This window comes from Cebus imitator, unplaced genomic scaffold (genome assembly GCF_001604975.1).
Source record: "Cebus imitator isolate Cc_AM_T3 unplaced genomic scaffold, Cebus_imitator-1.0 Scaffold734, whole genome shotgun sequence".
In the NCBI taxonomy this organism is placed as follows: domain Eukaryota; kingdom Metazoa; phylum Chordata; class Mammalia; order Primates; family Cebidae; genus Cebus; species Cebus imitator.
In genome coordinates, this window is record NW_016108049.1 from 492,137 (window position 1) to 516,747 (window position 24,611).

Consider the following 24,611-nt stretch of genomic DNA (forward strand, 5'->3'; position numbering starts at 1 on the left):
CAGGCTGGAGTGCAATGGCACAATCTCGGCTCACCACAACCTCCGCCTCAGGGGTTCAAGCAATTCTCCTGCCTCAGCCTCCTGAGTAGCTGGGATTACAGGCATGTGCCACCACAACTGCCTAATTTTGCATTTTTAGTAGAGATGGGGTTTCTCCATATTGGTAAATTTGGTCATGAACTCCTGACCTCAGGTGATCTGCCTGCCTTGGCCTCCTAAAATGCTGGGATTACAGGCATGAGCCACCGCACCTGGCCATTTAGAATAGTTTTAATAGTAGCCATCAATTGGGTACATCTTATTATCTGTGATTAGGTGAATGAATTCTTAAAAAAGAATATTATACACTGATTAAGGTGAATGAATTAGATATAATGATATGAATGTGCATACATTTTTGAAACATAATTATGAAAAAATCAAATTCAAGAGCAATATATAGTGTAATATCATTTATGTAAAATTCAAAATATAAAGGAATATCACATATGATTATGGCTAAAATTATATATAGTAAAATTATGTCATTTAATATGTTATATTAACAATTAGTTATTTGTAGGCAATATATAATTATTTACTATATTATTTAATTATATAAATTTAAAAATATTATATAAATTAAGATTATATTTATCTAATGTATACTCATAGATTGTTTAATATATAGTATGATATATTAATAAAATAATAATTAAACAAAGAATAGTTATTTGCCTTTGGGGAAGAAGAGAAAGGAATGGAATTAGGGATGGAAGAGGCCAAAGAGATTTCTACTATACTTTTCAAAATCTAAAATAAACATAGCAAAATGTTAACATTTGTTAATTCTGAGTGCTGGCTACATAGGTATTTGTTGTATTACTGTCTGTTCTTTTCTGTTTGAAATATTTCATTATGAACAAAAGCTTAAGTTACTTGCCAGTGATAGATAACTGGTAGTTGATATTTTAGTTTCAATATTTTGGTTTCCTTAATTTTTATTGTTTAAAAGTACTTAATGTTTATAATTTCAAACTGAATTCCTTCCATTTTTCCTAGGTTTATTTAACTTAAAAAGTGACTTGAGTTTTCATTTTCCACTCTGGAAGTTTATTCTGTTCGCATTCTTACTCACTTTTCTCCTTGACCTCTTGGGAGTTTTGGTCATGATTACTAAACAAGAAAGAATTACAGAGACAGTTTTCATTGGGGAAGCTTGTATATGAGGATGAAATATAAATCTACTGTTATTATTGACTTGATTCTGACTTACCATTAATTGCTAGCCTCTGAGCATTATCCAGAACTTCAGAAGAAAAAAGCCTTCTCCTTTTACTTTTCAATCATGGAACAATAATGTTTCTTCAGCATCTCTGATGTGCCCAGTACAGTGCCTCAAATCCAGCACATTGTGGAGGACCAAAGAAATACAGAGCAAAAACTATTTCTGCCCTCACAAAAGGTGACAATCAGACTCAGTGCAGTGGCTCAGGCATGCAATCTCAGAACTTCAGGAGGCCAAGGCAGTAGAATTGCTTGAATCAGGAGTTCAAGACCCAGCCTGGCCAACATATTGAGACCCTTTCTCTACAATTTCCTTTTTTAGTGGTACATGCCTGTGGTCCCAGCTACTTGGGAGGCTAAAGAGGGAGAATAGCTTGAGCCCAAGAGTTGGAGGCTACAGTAAGATGTGATTGTGCACTGCACTCCAGCTTGGGCAAAGATGGGGTGGGAGGGCTGGCACAGAAACCTGTCCTAGACTGTTGCCATTCAAAGCTTGTTGTACACAAGACACTGCTGAACAGATTAGTAAACTGTAGATATCTGGGCCCCAGGACACACCCCAACAGCTTCTGCTTGAATAGGTCTGGAATGGAGCCCAACAATTTGCATTTTCACCTAGCTCCTGGTGATGTTGATGCTGGTATTCCACAAATCAAATAGTAGCCCATTTTAGACCAGAGCTTCTCAAACTTCCAAGCACATTCAAATCATCTGAGATCTTGTTAAAACAGAATGTGACTCAACAGGCTTTAGGTAGGGCTGAGATTCTGCATTCTTAACAAGCCTCAGATGAGACCAAGTCATGGCTGGGGTTTGAATACAGGGACCAGGGGTTACAGAGATCAGTTGTCACCTGGATCTAGAGACCTTAGTGAATTTTCCTGCATGCAGACACCGGCCCTGCAGAGCAAAAGCCAGAAGAAATATAGACTGCTTTTGTTGGAGAGATATCATTGTTAACAGGGAACCTTTTGCAACCTTGTTATTTGCCCTTTGCTCCTTGAGAATTTTGGTTTTACATTGATCTTTAATTAAAGTATAATTGTGAGTCAAAGGCTTTGAGAGAGAATATTACAGTTCTTTTTTCTGTATGCTTTTAATAACGACCAGGATTGTTCTTTTTTCTCTGAGTTTATGATAGGTACATAGGGATGATTTTCATCAAAGGTCTGAAATAACATTTTTCTATCAGTATTTACCTGATTCGTGTGCAAAGGTCAGTGGGAAGATATAATGTTCTTCTCAGAGTCCATAGAAACTCTTCAGATTAGTTTTTATTTCACATTCATTAATACAGTATTTCTTTATAGAATAAAGCATAAAGGGATACAATTTTAAGAGCTCTATATCAACCAGCATTTCTAAAGTGAACTGAAATTCTTTTAATGCAGATTTAGAGGGGGCAGGCTTATATGTTGTCCCCAAAATTTTATTTCTGAAACAGAGGTGGAAGAAAATCATTAGACTGTAATGTGCTACAGTCTATTGTGTATAATTATTAGTGTATAATGTGCACTTTTAAGGTTGGAAAAGCTATTTAGATTGTAGAAGAACTAAAATTATGTATCATAGTTTTTTTTTTTTTTTATTCTAAAAGCAGGAGTTTACTGGCTATAATAGGGTTTCTGAAGAGAATTAGAGGCCCCTGCAATCTTTGAGCACTAAGATTAGGTCCTTGTTAGCTGTGTTCATTTGGAGTAAATATCTAGATCATGAACCAAGGACTTCTAGAGATGAGGATCAACTCCTGGGGTATATGTATTTCTTGGACAGAACTGCACATTGGAGTCACTTGGGAGTTTTCTGATGCCCTGGCAACACTCAGGCCAATTAAATCAGAGTCTTCTAAGCTGTGGCCTGGGCATCAGTGCTGTTTAAATCTCCCTGATGATTCCAAAGTACAATCAGGACTGAGAACCAGCGGTGGAGAGGTCTTGTCTTCTTTCACTTCTGAACCCCATTCTCATCTCCTAGATTATAGTTCTAACTCATGAATTTGCTCAGTCTGAGCCACATTCAAAGATTATTTGGTGTCCTTCCCTTAACTTCTATATTATCCTTCTCTTTTTTAGATTCTCCTAAGTATGTTTATATTCTAAGAATAGAGCTATTTTTTAATTTTTAAAGCATCATTTTTTTTTGTAATTTCCAGCTAATTAGGATTCACATTAAATTTTTGTTTGTACTTAAAAAAATTCATGTAGATTTCTTTTGGGTTGAGACTATATCTTTTAATCTATCTCCTTTCCCAAGAGAATGCTGAATTAATGTATCTTTTCATTTAATTATCCGTGGTGCACAGTGTATAATTTAATGCCTGGCACATAGAGAGTACTCAGCAAATCTTTGTTGAATGTACATTTGTTCTTCTTTAACTTCGATGGCTCAAATATTCAATCAGCTTCTGAATCTTGTTGACATAGACTCTCAAACACTTAAAATCCATTTCCTGGGTTGCATTAGCATCCATCATTGTCTTGGTGTAGATCACTCTTATCTTTTCTGCCTTCCAGCTACTCACTCTCCTCTTTCAGGTGCATCTTCTCCCTTCATGGACTAAGGTAGCCACCGCCTTCACATCCCAGCTTCCTCTGTGCAGCCAAAGTGATTTTTAAAATTAATTTTCTTCCATGTATTGGGTTGTATTTTAATATGTTATTAATACTTACATCATTATGTTAGCCCAGAAAATATCTCTTCATTTACACAAGTACATTTTATTGTTTGCTTTTCATATATTTTGCATTGTAAAATCTATTTTTTTGTTACATTGATGGATTAGCATTGTGAATTGGGTCTTTTTGTATAGTTTATGTCTTAAGCAGTTATTAATGGCATATAGGAAAGCTTTTTTTTTTTTAGATGGAGTTTTGCTCTTGTTGCACAGGCTGGAGAACAGTGACACGATCTCAACTCACTGCAATCTTTGCCTTCCAGTTTCAAGCGATTCTCCTGCCTCAGCTTCCCAAGTGCCTGGGATTACAGGTGCCCACCACCACACCTGGCTGATATTTGTATTTTTAGTGGAGATGGGATTTCACTATGTTGGCCAGACTGGTCTTGAACTCCTGACCTTGTGATCTACTCACCTCTGGCTTCCAAAGTGCTGGGATTACAGGTGTGAGCCACTGCACCTTGCCCTGGAAAATTGTTTTTATAGTTAATTTTTTTTTTGAACTTTCTAAATTACAGGCTGTCATGTCATTTAAAATCTATGCATATTATTTGCCTTCTTGTGTAATTTTAGAGGTTATTTAACTTTAGGATAATGTTAGTTAATAGTGATAATGAAAAGCATTCTTTGTTTTTGAATTTACAGGCATGCCTTTAATATTTTATTGTTAAGAACAATTCTGGTTCTCTAAATTGAGATAGACTCTTCACAGTGTTAAAGGAATATTCTTTTGCTTTAGTTTTACCATGTTTGTGACATTTGAAACCAGGATTAATCTTAAATTTATTGTATATGGTGTTGCATCTGTAAACATGAATACATAGCAGTTCTTTCATTTATTAATGTGAAAAATTATATCAGTAGATATCTTAAAATCAAACCAACCTTGCATTCCTAAAAAAGAGTATTTTGTTATGATATGTTATTCTTCTAATATACTGTTGAATTCTGCTTAATTATGTTTTATGTGGTATTTTTGCCATTATATTTGTAAATAGATATATAGTCTATAGTTCTTTTATCTATGTTCTCCTTGTTACATTTTGGTAAGCCTGTGGTCTCGTCTCACATGTGTTCAACTACTTATGCCATAGAAAATTTATTATAATTCCCTGGTGGGTAATGTCATTTAAGGGCTTAATGGCTTTCCATGTGCTATCGTCCCTTGTGTTTTGCTTTTCTTTTTTGCCTTTCACACTCATGCAAAACTCAGGTCATTGTTGGTCATTGGTCCCCTATTCAATGAAGTTTTCTCAAATATATCCTCTCCATTTCCAACTCAGTTGATCATTTCTTTTTCTGGTGTCTCTCAATATTGTTTACATATCTCTATTAAATATTGATCATATGGTAATAAAATTACTTTTGTATTTGCTTCTCTCACTCTATTGTAAGTCTTTGAAAGTGAAGATTTTGACTTCTTATCTTTAAATCACTAGTTCTCAGCTCCATGTTTATTAAATACTAGTTGAATGCATGAGTGACTAAAGGAAACTCACACCTATATTTACCTTACCTTACTACAGGGCTTCCTAAGGACACTGTAAAATGCTCCCAGGATGGCAGAGATAAATAAGCACATTCTTTCTTAGTCACATTACTTTTAAATGGCCTGACTATGCTTCTATGCAAGGCCCCAAGACATGTATTGAATTATTCATTCAATATTGTTGTGTTGCTTAATGTGACATCATGGTGGCGGGGCATTATATTTAGATACAATGGAGGACAGAATTGTGAAGACATGGATCATTCTTCAATAAAGTTTCCTTTACCTTTAAAATGTACCCAATTAATGGGAGTGGGAGCATTTGCCATTCCACAGATGAACACCTGCAATGTGCTAGTAACTGTGCTGGACGCCAGAGATTTGGCAGGAAATTAAACCAACACAGTCTTTCATGATATAACTCACATTTTAGTTGAGGAGTGTCACCAAACATAATCAACTAAACAGAATAATTTCTGACTTAAGAGAAGGTGATAAAATGGGAGAATGGGGTCATTTTAGATGCTAGTGGTCAGGGAAGGAGTGTCTGAGGAGGTAATATTGGCCTGAAATTTGAGAAGGAGAGAGCCACTTCTTCTCCCATTAGCCCAGAAAATTATTCCAGGAAGAGGCAGTGATGAGATTGGCATTTTCAAGGAAAAGCAGGAAGGCCAGCCAGGTTGGAAGGCAGTGAGCTAGGGCTTCTAAATGGAGATGAAGGTGTAATGCAGAAAGAGCTTAGGTCATCTGGGGGCTTGTGGATCATGACTAGGGCTTAGCTAGATTTTACTTTAAATGTGATGAGATATTTTTGGAAACTTTTGATTAAAGGAGTTTTATGATCTGTTTAATACATTTGAAAGAACATTTGGCTGCTATGTAGGGATGAAGTGTTTTGTTCCCCTGTACATTATTACAAGAAATGGTTAGACAAAAATATTAAACTGGCTGCTGTGTCCCCAAGAAAGCATATGATGATGTCTGTGCTGTAGTTGGAAATATATGAGAAATTACAACTTTTCCTCTTGAGTCTTAGTAAAAATCTTTTTCAACTATTCTACTTTTTCCTCTTTCCTCCTACTTTCTTCCCCAGTGCATGGCTTTCAATCATTATCTTTATATGGGTTATTCACTTCACTCAGCTTTTAAATTTCATGTTCCACGTAGTACTCCTTACCAACCTTATAGCATCATTAACTTCCCCAGTATTATGTAGACATAATGCTAGATTTTTATACACCTGGATAAATAGTTTAGAGTTTCTCTTAAAAAAAAAAAAAAAGTCCGAATTGCATCCTATGAGTGACTAAGCAGCATTATTAAGAGCCATTTTAAAACAGCAGACAGCCCAGAGGTACTTACAATGATAGCAATGAAACAAAGCAATCTTTAAATTGATTTAGCAAAATGCTTAGTTACCGTTTCATGGTAGGCAAAACAATAATAAATCTTAAAGGAGGAATCATCCTAAGACATTATAAAAAATAAAACCAGCATGAACTCATTGGTTGCTGTCAGCCCTTGTTTTTGTGTCTTGTATATGAATGTTGGTAAAAGAGAGTGAGAGAACCCATTGGTGGGCGTTTGGCTGAAGTTGGATGCATGTCAGTAGGGATGCCCAAGTTTGTCAGTAGTCATGGTCTCTGTCTGGCAAAGAATCACATCTTGTTTACTGTACAATAGGAACACTCTGGCTCAACCCTGTCTCCCTTCTCCAATGTAGATGCAGTGGTGTGATGAAGCTGGCTTGTATTGTCCCCCTACTGCCAATTGTTAGAATCTCTCCTGAACTGTGTGTTTAGCGATCAGTAATGCCACGTTGTTACTGTAGCTTAGAAGCAGTCACGCTGTGAGTATTTACACCACATAAGTTAGCATATGCTACCAATCAGGGGTCCCCTCTTCTCCCAGTAGTTGCACATTTACCATCACACCACTGCCTGGATGTTCCACCAGAAACACAGTGTGTTTAAATACAAACTCATCATCTCTCATCCTACCCTGCTCTTTTGCATCACTCTAATTTCTTGGCAGACTTTAAATCCAGGCTTGAATCTCCAGACGCGTCTTTGATTCTTCTTTTTTCCTTTTGCCCCAATATAAGACCCTTTTTGAGACTCTGTATGTTCTCCTATCTCTATGCTTTATGTCCCCTCTGAATTTCTACCAGGGTTCTCCCAGCTAAGTGGTATCTTAGACTACAACTTAAAGACACCAGAGGAAAATGGTAACTCTCCCTGTGGTGTCTTTTTCCTCTTGTAATCCTTAGTTGGATCTTCAGAAATAGCTGCTTAATCCCTATGTAACTTCCCTTCTCCACCACTTCCATTCCATCCAAAATATTGTTATTAGCTCACTTTCCTGATGTGCATTTTCAATTCTATCACTTTACTGCTCAAACTGTCAGTGACTCCTTCTGATTACTTAATGTTCATGCTTCATAGCTTGGCATACAAGGACGTCTTTAAATAAGCAAAACCTATCTGTCCTGTTGATTTCTTGTGTTGTCTGTTCCCCTTCTTGATGTTCATGGGTCCTCAAATGGAGCGTATGCTGTTTCAAACATATGTATGTGTAAAGTATACATTTTTCTAAAAAGCCTTTCTTTCCTCTTTGCCTGGGCAAACCTTATTTTTTTCTTTTAGATGTAACTCAAATGATGCCACCTCCTCAAAATCTTTCCTAACTTCTCACTTCCTATCCTCCATGCCAGAATAATCTATTTCCTTGGACTCCCTTGGTAATGTTAGACTGCTTTTTGTAACACACATTATTTCCTCCTTTATTATAACCTCTTTTGGAACAATGTGTAGTTAGGAGTAAGAACCCCACCTCACTCGTCTTTGTCCCTTGCTGAGAGAGACAAGCACAATGGCTTGTTCAGTAGAGATTTATTAAAAGAATAAATAAAAGGGGAATAGTGTTTACACTTAGGTGGCACACCCTTTAGCTGCTGGAAGTAAAAAAAAATAAATAAATAAAAGCAAAGAAAGTATAAAATGACATGATAGTGTGACCAGGTTGCAGGATGCAGGGGAGGCTCAGCTCCCCATGGGAGGTGCCTGATATGCTCAAGTCCTTGGGCTCTCATCCACCCAAGAATGGGTAGGAGGCCCTGGTGCAGTGATATTGTTCAAGTAAATATTGGACCCCAAGAGCTTTTGCAGGAAAGTGATTTATTAGGCAGAAAGAGAAAGAGAAGTAGGGAGAGAGAAAGCCAGCTCCCACACTGTCATGGGAGGGGATCCCAGAGAGGGAAATCTACACAGGTGAGAGGCAGGGGGTCTTTTCATCTGGGAGTTACTCCTGCCCCATTCGAATTTTTGTCCAGTGAGAGAAGTTCTTTTAGACTTCCGCTGGAATGACTGATCTGTGATTCTGACACCTGATTGATTGTTTGGCCCACAGTCCTCCTATAGCTTTTCGTGGGCTTTTCGAAACAAAAGCAGCTCACCCGGGCAATCTATTTTCCCATGCACGCGAAAATTAGACAAAGGCCTCTAAGCTCCTGGAGACGTGAAAGAAGGCAGGTCAGGCTTGTCGCTGGGAAGTTCTTGCTTTTGAAACCACGCCCCTTGCTGGCCTGGGAAGAAGTTAACGTATTCTCTCAATAGGAATACTTCTGGAGGCCCCCCAAAAGTTTAACTTTTAAGTGGAACATTTTTATATTATGCAATGTGTTTGAAGAGGCTGTCACATGGAAGCTGAAATAGAATAGAATAATTCTACAACGTAACAGAAGGCAGGATCTGAATAAAGGGCTGGAAGTTATAGAACACATTTTCATTTAATATATAAGAAAACTTCCTGAGAGATAGAAGCTGTAATTGTCTATCACAGGAATGAGATTCCTAAAAAGCTACTGAGCTCCTATCACAGACATGATGCAGTTGTGTGACCATCTGGCAGGAGTATTATAAAAGGAATTCCTGCAGGGAGTAGATATTCCCTAAGGTCTTTTAAAAGTCTATGATTCTATAATTCTCTGACTTTTTGTGAGTCATCCAGCCTATTGTGAGGTTTTTGAGCCCTCACAGCCCTAAACCACAGTGGGTTGCCATGGTTGCTGCTATTAAGACTTTTATTGTATAGTGGGTACATAAAAGTATTTAGTGAGAAAACATCTATAAGGGCCAAACCCGAAAAAAAAAAAAAAAAAAAAAAAAGAAAGGCTTCTCAATTTTAGGTCCCCTGCTTTGGGGAAAATGTTCTATCACTACTCTTAGATCACAAGCTTAAAATCTAGAAAACCTGCCATATTAGGGCCACGTGCTGTGGCTCACACCTGTAATCCCAGGACTTTGGGAGGCCAAGGCGGGTGATTCATGAGGTCAGGAGTTTGAGACCAGCCTGGCCAATATGGTGAAACCCCATCTCTACTAAAAATACAAAAAAATTAGGTGGGCATGGTGGTGCGTGCCTGTAGTTTCAGCTACTCAGGAGGCTGAGGCAGGAGAATCGCTTGAACCTAGGAGATGGAGTTTGCTGTGAGCTGAGATTGTGCCACTGATTCCAGCCTGGAGACAGAGTGAGACTCTGAAAAAAACAAAACAAAAAAACAGAAAACCTGCCATATTATCATTTTGTCCAGCACTAAATTTCTGCCTGATTAAAACGCTGGCTTAGTTCCATTTCAGTTCCTTTGTCATGAGTCCCCAAGGGCATAGATGAGCTGGGGAGTAAAATCTCATTCTGTAGAGGCTTTCATCTTGTCCCTTGTCTGGAGTCTCTCACCTGCAAACACCATTTGCAAATTGCATTCAGCTCTGCTGGCTTCTTTGCTAGATGTTTGGATTGGGACCTTGGTCTTCCTTCTTCCAACTGCTGATCTAGAAGTTATCTCTCCCTATGTTGTCTTATATGAGTGTAAGGACTGCTATATTTTTCTCTTTTTTTTAGAAATTTGACTACTAGCAATGATAAATAAATAGAAGGGTAATCTTTTCCCGGTGTTCTTGACCCCTTCTCCTGTTTTCTTCCCTATATTATGTCACCAGTTATTTAAACCCTTCATCTCTCCAGCTTCAGCAGGTCATCTTGGACTTCGTTTCCCCTTTTGATGCAAAACGTATTCAAGTCCTCTTGATTCTGTCTTGCTCTCTCTCTGTCTTCTGACTGCCCTTCAAATTATCTCATCTCTCTCCTCTGCTCTGACAGCCTACTGAAAGAATAGTCTTTCCTCACTGCCTCACATATTTTCCACCTCCAGTACACGTCAGGCTGATTGCTGGCCCCACCACTCCTGTAGAAGTATTTCTGCTGAGACCACCACTGACCTCCTAGCTGCCCACTTCAGTTTTTAGAACGTCTCTCTCTTGGTCTGTGAGTAGTAGTTAAATTCATGGAATGCGTATTTCCTCCTTCACTCTCAGGCCATTTAACCCTCTAAATCTCATCATCTTAGTAGTCACTTTATCTGGACTTGACTATATAAATATCTATAAATAATGCATCAGAAAATAGGTTTTGAGCATTAACTCTAGACCAGGCACTGCACTGGAGTGGGGGAAAATAGGTGAGCATCACCTGGCAGCCCTAGAGCATGGTGGAGTAGGTGGAGTAAGGGATTGCTCCCATAGAGTTGCCGTTGTAGGGTGTGATATGGGCCATGCAAGAATGCCAGGAGAAGGCTTAAGAGCAGCCTTATCTAGTTTGGGGGTCTCAGACACTTTCCCTGAGAAAGCTACTCAGCTGCATATTGAAGGAGGAGTGGATTTTAACTAGGAGGACGGGGAGGAAGAATGTTCCAGGTAGAAGGAACAGCATGTGCTTTAGAAGGCAACCTGTCATAGGGGAGAGGGCAAGGGCTCAGCTTTGAATGCTGTCTTTGCCACTTATTAATAGTGTGATGGTAGAAAGAGAAGATCATGTAATGCCTTTGGGCCAGGGTTCTGGGGCCTTTTAGGCAATTATCTCTGCAGTTGCTTATAGAAAACAGGCCTCACATTCCGACTCTCTGGGCTCATCTAAGGGTACTCTCATTCTAGCAGAGGGTGTAGGGAAGCTGGCATGGAGGGGCAGGCCTGTGGTGTTTATGATTTGGCTTTGGGGAATGTCTGGTCATGGAGTCCTTTTTCTGGGATTTGAGGATGGTGGCATGCCAGCGCCACTGATGAGTGGGGGTGTGCCTCTCGGGATGGGTAGAACCCTGTTGAGATCCAGTGGACTGAGCTATCCCTGGGAAGACAAGACTGCAAGGTCATTGAGTGTGAAAAGACCCCTTCTTGTGCAGTGATGGGATGTGAATGCTGGTTTATTGTGGAGCCAAAAGGCATGGCAGATGCTTGATGCAAGGCCCCGGCATCTGAAAAAGTTCACCACCATACCGCATCCTCCGGGGGCAACTGCCGCTGCCGCCCTGTGATTAATGCACATAGTGGAGGATTTGTGCCTTTGCCTGTTTGTGGGACTTGGCAGCCATCCACTGCCTAATGTGAAAAAGGCCTATGGAAGGATCGGCCCCTTTGAAGCAGGGGGCTGGTGGTGGCTGCCGCGTGTGGCCGGGGTGTGGCCTCCAGATGCTAGATGCCTTCACTTTCATAAATCTTCCTTGCTGCCACTTGTGACTCCACACTCCCAATTACTGCCCTCTCGAGGTGGCTATGACCGGTACAGACAAACTCAGGCTGGTATTGTTCTGCTGCCAATGGGAAGATTAGAGCCACTGCTGGGGCTGGGGTCCCGAGGGATGGCACCCTAGATCGACAGGAAAGAAAGAACAAAGTTCAATTCCTGCACATCCTTCAAATTCTTAACTTTGGCAGGGGCAAAGATGGGGGGCTGTAATTTCTGTTTCACTCAGTCCTCTAAACATTTCCATTTCTGTGCATGGATGAATTTTGCTCTTCTCTTTAGGGATTAATTGGGGAAGGAAAGAACACAGACTTTCATTTACCTTCTGTGAGAACCCTAAGGGAGAGAGATCAGGCAAGGAAAGGAGAGTATAGAAGGAGGTAATAATATGCCCAAGATAACACAACTGAGGTTCAGCCTTGGTGTGGTGACCCCTTACCTTGCTGCCTCTTTGAATAGATTATGCTGTGAGACACTTGCGTAGGCACATTTTCTTCTCGAGGGCCCAGACGTGAGACACATGCATGGGAGCAACATTTAAGAAGGCATTTGCTCTCAAGTGCCAGCCCTGTACTTACTGGAGCCCAAGAACCAGTGCTCCTTCACATGTTGCCCTCAAGATTCCTTGCCTGTTGCCTGGCCCAGTCCTGCCTGGCTCTCCCCACCATACCCCAGGGCCCCAGGATCGAAGCCAGGTTCTTTCTTTCTGCATTTCCCACAATGCCCAGCGCACAGGTTGCACACAGTGGACATTCCCTTGGTGTTTGTTAAGGGGACTAGAACAACTTCAAAGATGGTGTGTATCTATGTTGGAAGTAGAATTATGAGATGGGCTCACCAAAGAGGAGACAGTGAGTTTCTTTGGTGTAAAGATCCCTCTCTCATTTCTGGGCAGGGGGCTTTTGAAATACATATACTACCTAGTTTAGGGGCTAACTGAGCCCTGGGCAAGTTCATATCTTGACAGAGTTAGAATACTAGGATGGTGGGAACCCCATCGTTTTATAAACCAAGAGGCAGGATTACCCCAGAATGCAGCTGAATATTGGCAACATGCTGGTTCCGTGGGCCACTGGTAGTATTACCACCTCAGACTTGATAGATATGAAATATGTATACTGAAATGTGATATTGTTTTCTGACACAAAGCACCTAAAACTTTCTATGTAAGGACACTAGGGAAATCTTTTTTTTTTTTTCCATTATTGTATTTTAATTTGGTCTCTGACCCCAGTTCCTGACACAGAGCTCCTAAGATCTTTGCAATTAATTTCCTGAATGGTAGGAGTAACAGATGCAAAGCTCCTAAATCCCTTGTAATTTACTGGGTGATAGGAGCATCTTTTGTTCTTCTGAGAAGACCACTGGGGACCTTCTGGACAGCCTCAGGATGGACAGGGGCTCCACTGCTAGAGGAACCAACCATGTAATTACAGGGTTGGACTTTCAGCCTCTCCCCCTAGCCTCTGAGGAGGGGAGAGGGGATGAAAGTTGAGTTGATCACCAATGGCTGGTGATGTAATTAATTAGGTCTATGTAATGACACCTCCATGAAAATCCAGAGGGTTAGGGTTTGGGGAGCTTCTGGACAGCTAAACACACAGGGGTTCCAGAACTTGATGTCCCTGGAAAGGGCATGGAAGGAAGCTCTGTGTCACTTCCCACACCCTGGCCCAGTGCATCTCTTCCATCTGGCTGTGCATCTGTGTCCTTGGTAACAGCCTTTATAATCAACTGGCCAATGTAAGTATAAGTGTTTCCCTGAGTTCTGTGAGCCACTTTAGCAAATTAACTGGACCCAAGAAGTGGGTCGTGGAAACTCTGATTTATAACCGGTTGGTCAGAAGCACAGGCCACAAACTGGGGCTGCAATTGACATCAAAAGTGGGGAGCAATGCTGTGGGACTGAGACCTTTGCTTACGGGATCTGACACTAATTCCATGAGATACTGTCAGAATTGAGTTAAATTTCAGGACATCTAGTTGGTGTCCCCTGGAGCACTAGTGGTTAGTGGGAAAAGTTCCTACACATTTTGGTGACCTAAACGTTCTGTGTTAAATGAGTGTGTAGGAGCAGAAAAAAACAGTTTGGCTTTTCCTCTTGTGGTAAAGAATGTTTCTTTTCTGCTTAGGTGAAATGTTCTGATTCACTTGTGCTTGAGATTGTTTTTAGAGACACACACACAAAAGATACATGAAGCTTGATGCAGTGCATAGGTAAAATGAGATTTCACTAAAAAGGCGAAAAAGATGGACAGAGCAGAGGCTTCTTCCCAGTGGTCGTGGCCCACCTCGCCTTGCCCTCCGCAGAAGCCTACCTCAGAGGCACTCACCCTTCTTGGCAGGCATAGGGGTAGGTGCTCAGGATTACACGGGGGTTTAGTTCGCCAGTCTTACAATTGTTTTACAGTAAGCACGACAGTGACGAATTGAGCACAAGTTTAAGAGAAAAGTGATTGATTTTCTGCCAAGCACCATTTTTATGTTCTTTTTTATCAGCCAGCCTCCAAAAAGGCAAGTTGTTTGATTTAGAAGCAAATGCTGGAGTAAGAATGACGGTTACCTGGCACTCTAACTCTCAGCCACTAGAGGGGGGTCGTGACCAAGCCTCTCTCCCCCGCCAGCTCCTGAGACTTCTTTCAAGTGCCCGGCTCGGCTAGAATGGGCCCCAAGCTGAAATGAGGAGTTATCTCTGGAAGAGTGACAACTCAGCAAATGTCTATTAATCATGGTCAGCTTTTCCTTCCGTGAAGGCAGTGTTTCCTACTCAGGCAAAGATAGCTCAACTTCCCAACAGGAGTATTTCTCAGGGTTACTGGTTATGAATAGTCTCTGGCTTTGGGTTCTTTAAAGATGTGGCTCCCGGATATAGAGAAAATAGCAAAATGGTGCACATCCCTTCCCCATTATTAGATGGGAGAGAATTTAACTGTGGGCATGAGGATTATACTGTCCACATATGGTCTGATATATGGCCTTATCAAGGTAGAAAATATTTTAGATTCCAGACATGCGTGATGGTTGTTTGGTCACTGCTAAAAGCGTACCTCTATAAAAGCAAGTATGTGGGGCTTCTTCTAAAACTGGCATCCGTGGAAAATCCTAAGAATTGCTACTCTCTTAAAGGAGGTCTCTGTGTCCACAGATGCCTACATGATTCCACAAAAACGATCTGTAGCTTCAGAAGAGGGTCAGAGGTGAATGCCCATCTCTGGAGCTCCTGTGTGCTGTTGTGCGGGTAATGCCATTCATCTCCTGGGGAAAGTTAGGAGGATTTCAAAATAAATATTTTTAGTACTTGAAGAGAATCTAAATTAGGTAAAAAATGTTGGAATGTATAAGTAGGCAATGTATATAAGGTAGGGACAGTGGGCAGGCAATCAAGTAAGAGATTCACTGTGAATCATGAACGAAAAATGGTTCGGTATGTTTTTCTCCTTTTAATTTGGTTGTTGGATTTTTGTTCTTGTCAAGCCAGGAAGCAAGCAGGTGACAGGGAGGGAGGGACACAGAAGGCAGGAAGATGAAAATACAAGGCTGAGCAGGGGCGTGCAGGAAGGTGACTGAAGAGTCCTTGCGAGCAGGGGCACATTGAGTGATTCTGTGTGGCTCCCGATGTCAGACCTGAGAGTTAACTGGAGATTATGAGGATTTGGATCCCTAGAAGAAAGAAATGTCATAACCAGCAGATCTACGGAGCTGCTCTGCATGGAAACCAGCCACCTGTCCTGCAAGGTCTCAGGAAAAGGCTGCGTGACTCTCTGTCAGGGACTTTTTTGCTTTGTATTGTTTTTGATGTTGGGAGTCGTTGACCACGTGACTATCAAATCTAAGATCTGGTGGTTTGGAAATTCTGTGCCTCTATTCAGGCAGCTCCCTTAGCCAGGAATTCCCTTTTTCTCATTCTTAATGTCATTATGTCATTTGGAGTTTGGTTTTTAGTATCTGCACAATCCTGTTTTCTTGGAGGAGTCCATCTCTGCTAGCCTCTGTACCTTGTTTAGTGCCTGAAACAAACAGAGCTTCATGATTGTCTTCTTTTCACTGAGGAGTGGGCTAATGATCTCACTTGAGGGTGGTAGGGGAGGGGAGAATTTGGGAAAGCTGAACTAGGGATAACTTTTGTATCTACAACCAGAGAAACAGGCCAGACTTCCGTTCCAGGTAGTCCCCTGCCCTGTCTCCTCAGATTAAGTTTATGAAATCGACAAGCTAATGAAAATGCCTGGACTTGCTGTTCTGTCCTGGCCACCCCAGGCAGCCATAGAACCTGGACTATCCTCAACCATATTTAAGCCAGCATGGACAGTTGCCACAGGGATGCTGAACTGGGGCTGGCCCAGGAAGGCTGTGGAGGGAGCAGCAGGAACTCCTTACTGGCTGGCTCACCAGAATGGCGCTGCCCTTTCATTAACACCTCAATAAAGCAGCCTCACAGTTCCCAGGATTGACCTTTCTAGCCAGGTTTTCCATGTGAGAGTGGTGTTTATTACACCCCTTCCACAGATGGACAAGAATGAATGTGTGAACGTGCCTGTGTAGGACTGAGGAAAAGAGCATGATACTGGATGAAATTGTTTTCATAGGTATAAAGTGACATGGACGTGCCTTCCTACGTTGGCTACTACCTTTAGTTATTTGCATGCAACTCAGATTATGGAAATCAGGGCAGAATTTCAAGGATTAAAATGTGAGTTTTTTAATAGGTTTGTGATAGCTAACCACACTTCTCCTCACTGAGCCAGGACTCTGTCTCCCTCATCCTCTCCCTCCCCTGTTTTCCATTGATGCTCAGGCACCAATAAGCCTAAGATGCCTTCACTCACTTCTATGACCTTCTTAGATATATGGAACAAGGAAAGCCATATGACCACCTGGTGGTTTTCTTTCTATCTTGCTTGCACTGTTGAGTTCTGCCTTGATCCTGCCATTGCTCCCAGGAAAGCTGACCTTCAGATTGACAAATATAGTCCAGCCAAAGATCCTTTGTGGTGGCAGAAGGGACAGTCAGAACTCTGGATACCTGGCTCCGAGATGGAGCTGGCTCCTGCCACTCCTGGCTTGCCCTTCTGTTCTCCAAGAGGTAGTGTGGAGAGTTCCCAATGAGTAATACATCTGTCATTCAAAACTGTGCCTGGGAAGCAGAGGCACTTGCCTCTGTCTGACAGGCATGGCCCTTGTGCCAGAGAAAGCAGAGGGGAAACCACTTGGATATGCTGTTGCTAGGAAGCATAGATGTGTTTGATGTTTTGATTTTAGCAGTATTGGAGGTTTGCCTTTTTAATAACATGAAAAACTGTAGGTTGTTCTTATATCAAATACGTGCTTTATTGAAAATGTATCATTAAAGCAGAATTATCTCATCAAATCCTTTTTTCCACCAGTCAGTAAATTTAAAAAAAAAAAATCCCCTGAGATAGGGAGAGGCGTGCAAGAGGTTCAAAATGAAAATGACAGCAGAAAGGTTCTTAAAGAAGCAGCTTGGTTCAGAGGTTGTTATGGCCAACAGCCCCCGTGGCCTTGGCCATATTAGGCAGTGGCCACACAGTGACCAAAGAGTGGGAGCAAGGATGGAATTCATGCCCTTCAGATATCAGTGTCCTGCTATCCAATCCTGTGGAAGCTGGGAAAAGGCCATGAGTTTACTCTTGTTCAGTGTTTGAACAATTCACTGAATATTTATTGACCTATGTGTTCAAGGCCCTGTGCTGGGGCTAGATGAGCCAGACACAGTCCTTGTCCCCCAACAGGGAAAGAGGTGATGTTTCAAAGGATCTGTGCAATAAGAAAGGTATGAAGGACATGGGACCCCATGGGGAGTGGCTAACTTTCCTTCGGCCACTTGGAAGACACCACTGAGGGATTTGAATTAAGTCTTAAAGGATAGACATTAGATTTTTCCCTTGGAAAAGACACGGAAGTGCCTTCAAGGCAGGAATAGCAAGGTGGATGGAAGCCCAAGGGTTGATGGGGCATTCTATGACCTGGTGAAAGAATGAGTGGAGAAGAAAGAGGTGGAGTTAGAAAAGTAGGCTGAACTCCAGATTGCTAGGAACATTGAATTTGATGCCAAGAAGTTTGAACTGTTTTTCTGTAGGTGCCCGGTCAGAAGATGAGCTTGATCCTAATCTCAGTACACCTATAAATCCCTCTGGGAGGACAGAAAGGGATTCCCCGGTGCTGATGGAGCTGCACTCTTGGCAGCAGCATCTAACAGAACTTTCTGCAGTGATGGAATTGTTCTCAGTCTACTCTGTCCAGTATGGGGGCTACTGGCACCTGCCGCCATTGAACATTTGAAATGTGGCCAATGGGACTGACAAACTGAACTTGTAATTTTATTTAATGGTAATTAACTTAAATTCCAATTTAAATAACCACACATGGCCAATGGTTTCTGGTGTGGAGTCTTCAGGAGGCAGTAGTTGTAGTTTGATGCGGGAAAAGAGTTCTGAAGTCTTCTCTGCAGTTGAATCGTGATTAGTTGGATTTCATGGAGGGAACTGACCACAGGTCAGTTCTAATCCCACTATTGTGCTGAGTGCTATAAGGAACAGGGTAAAATATGTCTTCAAGGAGTCATCGAAACATGACACAAAAACACCAAACATTGAGAGAAAGGAGGTAGTGGGTGTGTGAGAAAGTGCTGCCCAGCCTGCTGCCAGCTCCCTGGGCCTCTGCAGCAGCTCTGGGACTCCGCTTGCCTTGTCGTGGCACTGAGCAGCTGTGTTAACCATACAGAGCAAGAGTCCTGCCTGCACCTCTTGGCTGCCAGGCAAGATGCCAGGAGTGGGGCGGATGAATCAGGAAACCATTTCTAGATACATTAATTTGAAACTCCTGTGACAGTATGCTTTAAAGGAATTGCATTGGCCTGATTCCTTTGTTATTTTGCCAATTTTGTAACAATAGAAACCCAAAGAATCAGGCAGCCTCTCTTCACCTGCAGAGCTTTCCTGGAAAAGCTCAGAGTAATGTGACCTGTGTTTTCTCACTGGAGCAGTGGGCGGCTGTGTTTCCTGACCAACTCGCCATCAAACAGAACGTAATTGTGACAGAACAATGTCATGAGACTGGAGACACCAAAGCAATAAATCTAGTCACTCCCAGAAGTGATAAAATTCTGCTACTTATTCTATAAAATGAATATAAATGTAGATTATAGGTACATACTGATTAAGGAAAGGACAACAATCTTCCATAAACACAGAAAAACTCAAACTTCACTGTTCACAAATTAGATTTTCCTCACACTGAATTATTAAGTGTGATAAACACAAATTGAATCGTTGAATAACAATAGTTTTGTCCCTCCCTAAAATTTGAAGTGCATTTGAAGATGCTTTTATTTTTCTCTTAATACATTTGTAAGCAGCAGAAGCATGCATAATTATTCCATTATCTATTCCACCACCCATCAGTAGGCCAATGAAATGCAAGTGTGAGGGCAACGCAAAGTGAATCCAGCTGAAGTCTTTATCAGGAGGCTGACAGGGCACAGAATGGGAAGATTTTAGCTGGAGGAATGTTGAATAATTAAGACCTACAAATAGACACTCTCATTTTCTCCCATTCTTTATTTTCCCACTATCGTTCCTAAATTCTGATTTAAATATTAATATCTTTCATGATATTCTTTTGTGTAGTTTTAATAGTAAACTGTGATGTTAGCTTTTTAGAAAAGCGATATGTATTCACTGTGGAAAATACAGGTAAGAAAATTAAAGAGAAGCACAATCCACCATCCTGGGCTGTCTGGCGGATTTGGTCGTATCTGTTCTCAGTTATTCTTGTTTTCCTTGTGTGATTACATGATGTTGAAACACAGTTTTATTATCCTTTTTTTTTTCCCAGTTAATCCTTCCTGAACATTTTCTCATATTTAAAAATATGTTTCCAAAACATTGTTGTAATGGCTGTAGGGTGTTTCATCATAGAAATCATCTGAATTTATTTAGCTGGGCCCTTATTATAGACAATTCAAGTTATTTCCTTTTTCTTTTTCAATGTAAATAGCGTTGTGATGAAAATTCCTAGATTTGAAGCCTATGTTCACATGCATTACTGTTTCCTTAGGTGTAAAATTTTCATCGGAGAGTAAGAACCTTCTCTTGGTTGTTTATCAATATTACTCAATTGAATTGCTTTCTAAAAAGATCTAATGTATAGTTACTGTGAATATGGGTTCTGAGATTAGAAAAAACCAACGTGTAGTCCTAGTTTTGCAGTTCTGGATCTATGATCAACCATGTGAAATTGAGTACGTTAACTTCTTCAAGCTTCAGTTTCCCTATCTATTAAATGAAGCAGTGGGAATCTCTGCCTCATATCCCATTGCTGCGTGGAGTGGAGGAGACAGTCCATGAAAAACACTCTGCATAAGAGCTGGCAGTTTCACACCTCTGCCAGCGGAGCAGGGGGCTGGCTGCTTCTCCATTCTCTCACAAGCTCTGTTCATGATTTTGTGTAAAGATCATTAGCTTGCTAAGTGAAAAACAACACTTGAATTTTTAACTTCCATGACAAAACACATATTTCAAGCCTTTAAAAATATATAAAACATTTTCAAGTAAAGTACTGGCTTGGACAAAAATTTTTCTCTCATTGTTGTTCCCCTTGAGTGAGCGGTTAATCATATAAAATGCTCAGATCTTCCTTAGTTTTACAGTGAAGGCATATCATTGATTGTGTCTGTGGAGACAGAAGGGTCTGTCTGTGGGTGAAGGGAAGTATGTGTATACTGTGATTATTAAATGTGTGCTTAAAACATTCTCTCTCAACAGCCTCGATGAATTGGATTTAGCTGTCTATATCTTCAATTGTGTAAATAGCTTCATAAGGCAAGTGGAAATCAAGAGAAAAGAAGGAAAACATTCAACAACAATCCCCTTACCCAAATAAATTAAATTTTATTTGTTTATTGTCCACAGAATTTTACAGAAATACAATAGACATTTGTTCAAATCCAAGGACACATTTCCTCACACGGAGACCAGCCTTTTCCCATATATGTGCCATAATTTTACTAGGCCCATGAGATGGCATTCCATCCATGTCTTGGCATTGGGAGCTGTGTATATAGAAAAAGACCCACCCCCATGGGCCAGGAGAGAGGGTGGGGAACAAATTCTACTGGGAAAGTGAAGCAGTAATGGCATTAGAGGTTAGAACCTGGGGCAGCCAAAAACGTTGCTGTGAAGTCTAAGCATGAATACAATGGGTGTGGGTTATTCTGAGATGAAAATTGAAACAACAAAGGGAAATGGCATTGAGCGGGATTCATTCATTGATGTTTAGACGCCATTTTAAGGACAAGCTTTATTTGGCTTCTCTTTAGAATTCCAGAGGCTCTACTCAGTGTAAAGACAGTACTGTGTATTTAGTGCCTGAATGCATTTGCTAGTGAAGGTGATTTCCCAGGATTTCTGTAATAAAAGTGGAAAAAGGTATTAAGAAATACAACCTTGAGCCGGGTGCAGTGGCTCACTCCTGTAATCCCATACTTTGGGAAGCCAAGGTGGGTGGATCATCTGAGGTCAGGAGTTCAAGACCAACCTGGCCAACATGGTGAAACCCCGTCTATAGTAAAAATACAAAAAATTAGCCAGGCATGGTGGTCGGTTCCTATAATCCCAGCTACTTGGAAGGCTGAGGCAAGAGAATTACTTGAACTCAGGAGGTGGAGGTTGCAGTAAGCCAAGATTGTGCCATGGCACTCCAGCCTGGGCAACAAGAGCAAAAGTCCATCTCAAAACAAACAAACAACAAACAAAACTTTGTTATTACTACAAAGAAAAAAAGATCACTTTTTCTGTCCTGGTTATTGTGTCTTAGGTATCACTCATCAAATAATCTCTCAGTCCATGACATGGAAGGAGGCTCTTTAGATCTGTTCTTCTTTTGTTCCTGTTAGTTCCTACTTCCCAAAGCTGTGCCCTTGAGTGTTAGGCTGCAATAACTTTGAGGGTTCGCTGTGGATCTATTGCTCCTTGAATATGGTTTTTGCTGTTTGACACAGGTCCGACACCTTTGGAAAATGACATTATTAACATCCAATGGCAATGTCATGATCACTTTTCAAGATCATAAGTGCAACTTGTACTCTTGGATATTATTTTTTCTGTGTTAAGCCTTGAAATAGCTTCTGTGAGGAAGGGAGTTTGCTGAACAAGGTTATGAAAAATATAAGGATAGTTTAATTTTATTAATATTGGAGCCTCTTGCATAAGTGTTAATTTGAAACTGTTAGGCAGTAAATTTGCTGGAAGAAGAAGATGAGAGTTGTATGGTATAATAAAAAGGACACTGCTTTCAAAGCTGAGAGATATAATTTAATTTACTCTTTTCCACTTCAAAGTGCTGACTTTGGGCCCATGTATTTGTTTGTAAAATGACCCCTTCATTAATAGAACAAGAAGCTGTATTATGCCTTGTTTACTATTCAGTGACAGGCTGGATGTGAAAGCATTTTGTAAACTAATATTACATACTAATGTGAGGCCATTATTATGTCTTTGTGGTCAACATGTTTACAAATTTGTTAATTTGCATTTACACACATTCCCATTCAATTTATGTCCTGGTCCATCGTTTTCATATTTCAGCTGTGGAGGCCTTGATTCAATCCCGTTTATCGTGCAGTCTAATTAGAGCCCTGAAATGTTTGCTTTATTTAGAATTTGTCACTTTACATTCCAAAGAATGAAGATTCAGTGTTCTTTAAAAGACTAAGATTCTAAGATATTATAGAAGTGAATTCTAATTGTCTGTCTTCAGAAAGCTATGGGATTTTGTGTTTTCATCAAATTGGTCACCATTTTTGGAAACATTGCAGTAAAATCTATTAGTTTTATGTCAGTGTTCATCACAAGATGGCAATGGTATTCCAGTGGGGTAGCCATTAGGCCCGTGGGGCTATTTACATCTAAGTTAATTAAAATTAAAGCAAATTAGAAACTTGGTTTCTTAGTTTTGGTAGCCACATTCCAGGCGCTCAGTAGTCAAATATGGACAGTGGCTTTTCACAGTGGAGATGACAGAACGTGTCTATCCTTACAGCAAGTTCTATTGGATAATCTTGCTCTAGAAGAAAGGAAATCTAGTATCACATTGTTCAGAGGTATCCAGTAGTTAAGTTTCATGCAGAATTTTGCCAATTTAGGTTTCTAACCTAAAATAACAAATTTTAATAAGCCAATCAGGTTTCCCCATCTATAGCCTTTTCTGAAGTTACATTTAGATTGTTTATGGTCTGATATTTTAAAATGTTTATATCTCTCTATTGGGTCCTATAGGTCCTGTGTGACAGACATGTGTGAATGTCCAGTCCATAAAAACTGTTACTGCGAGTCATTCCTGGCATATACCCGGGCCTGCCAGAGAGAGGGCATCAAAGTCCACTGGGAGCCTCAGAAGAATTGTGCAGGTAAGAAAGTCCTGGTGGATCCACCCATCAGAAGTTTATTGCAATGCCCAAGATGGCAATGGAGGAAACTTGTGGATGCTGATGTGAATGGCTGCTTGCCCCCTTGCCAAAGGAAAATCCCATTGGTAGCCCAGCTAGATTTCAACTTGATAAAACACAGGGGCTTCCCACTGGGCAACGTAGACAGCACTTAAGATAAATGCTTTATGACAAGCATATTTAAGCAATTTAAGGATTTCCACTGTTGCAAAATCCTCTCGACCTCAAACTACCAGCTGGATATACTTAGCTCATGGACGGTCATAGCTGTGGCTTAGGTTATGTGTGAAGCAAAGGAGATTTGGGACAATTACAGTCATTTAAGGTCTTCAGGATAAACATGATAGTTTTTTTAAAGAGATTGTTATACAAAGCCTAGTAGCATGTTTTTCTTTTTTTCCCTCTGAGAGATTCCTATAATAGTTTTTAATAGCTCTTTCGCCTCAGGCAAGTTAATTAGCTTATTTGATATCTGTAAAATGGATTCCTTTATTCATCCAAGAAATATTTGCTACAAAATGGCTAGGTACCGGGCATTGTTCTGACACTGTGGGTACTTTTATGAATATAAGAGATGAAGCCCTGGTTGTTGATGCACTGGCAGCCTAGTGGGAGAAACAGAGAGAAACATAACTCTACAATAAATATTTGCAAATGATGGTAAGTATAAGGAAGGAAACAAACAGGGTAGAGTGATAACAAAACAATTGGAGAGGGCTGAGATGGGCTGAAGAGGGAAGCTTCTCTGTGCAGGTGCTATTTCAGCCTAGCCCTGAAGAAGTGAAGGGAGGGCAAGCATTCTATGCAGAAGAAACATGTTTGATGGCAGAAGAAACATGTTTGATGGCATAAGGCAGGAGAAAAATTATTAGCATGCTCTCAAAGTGGAGAGGAGTCAGTGTGGTTTGAGCCTGGTGGGCAAGGGGAAGAGGGGCGCAAGAGGAAGGTAGGGCAGGAGCAGGAGCTGAACCACGCAGGACTTGGCGGGGCTTGGAAAGGAGTCTAGCTTTTATTCCAAGAGAAGTGGAAGCCTCTGATAGCTTTTAAGCTAGCCTCTTTCTGCTTCTCAAAGATGACCCTGGATGCTAGATAGAGAATAGATTGGAAGGGGACAAGATTGAAACCAGGGTACTAGACAGGAGGCT

The 24,611-nt window shown here is 40.8% G+C and overlaps 1 protein-coding gene across 1 annotated transcript in view; it reads left to right on the forward strand.

Annotated features, from left to right (window-relative positions):
- Positions 1 to 24,611, forward strand: part of BMPER (BMP binding endothelial regulator) — a 235,546-nt gene that overhangs the window by 202,348 nt on the left and 8,587 nt on the right. The window contains exon 15 of the mRNA XM_017519293.2: positions 23,297 to 23,427. Within this exon, the coding sequence (XP_017374782.1) occupies positions 23,297 to 23,427 (131 nt within the window). The remainder of the gene's footprint in view (positions 1 to 23,296; positions 23,428 to 24,611) is intronic.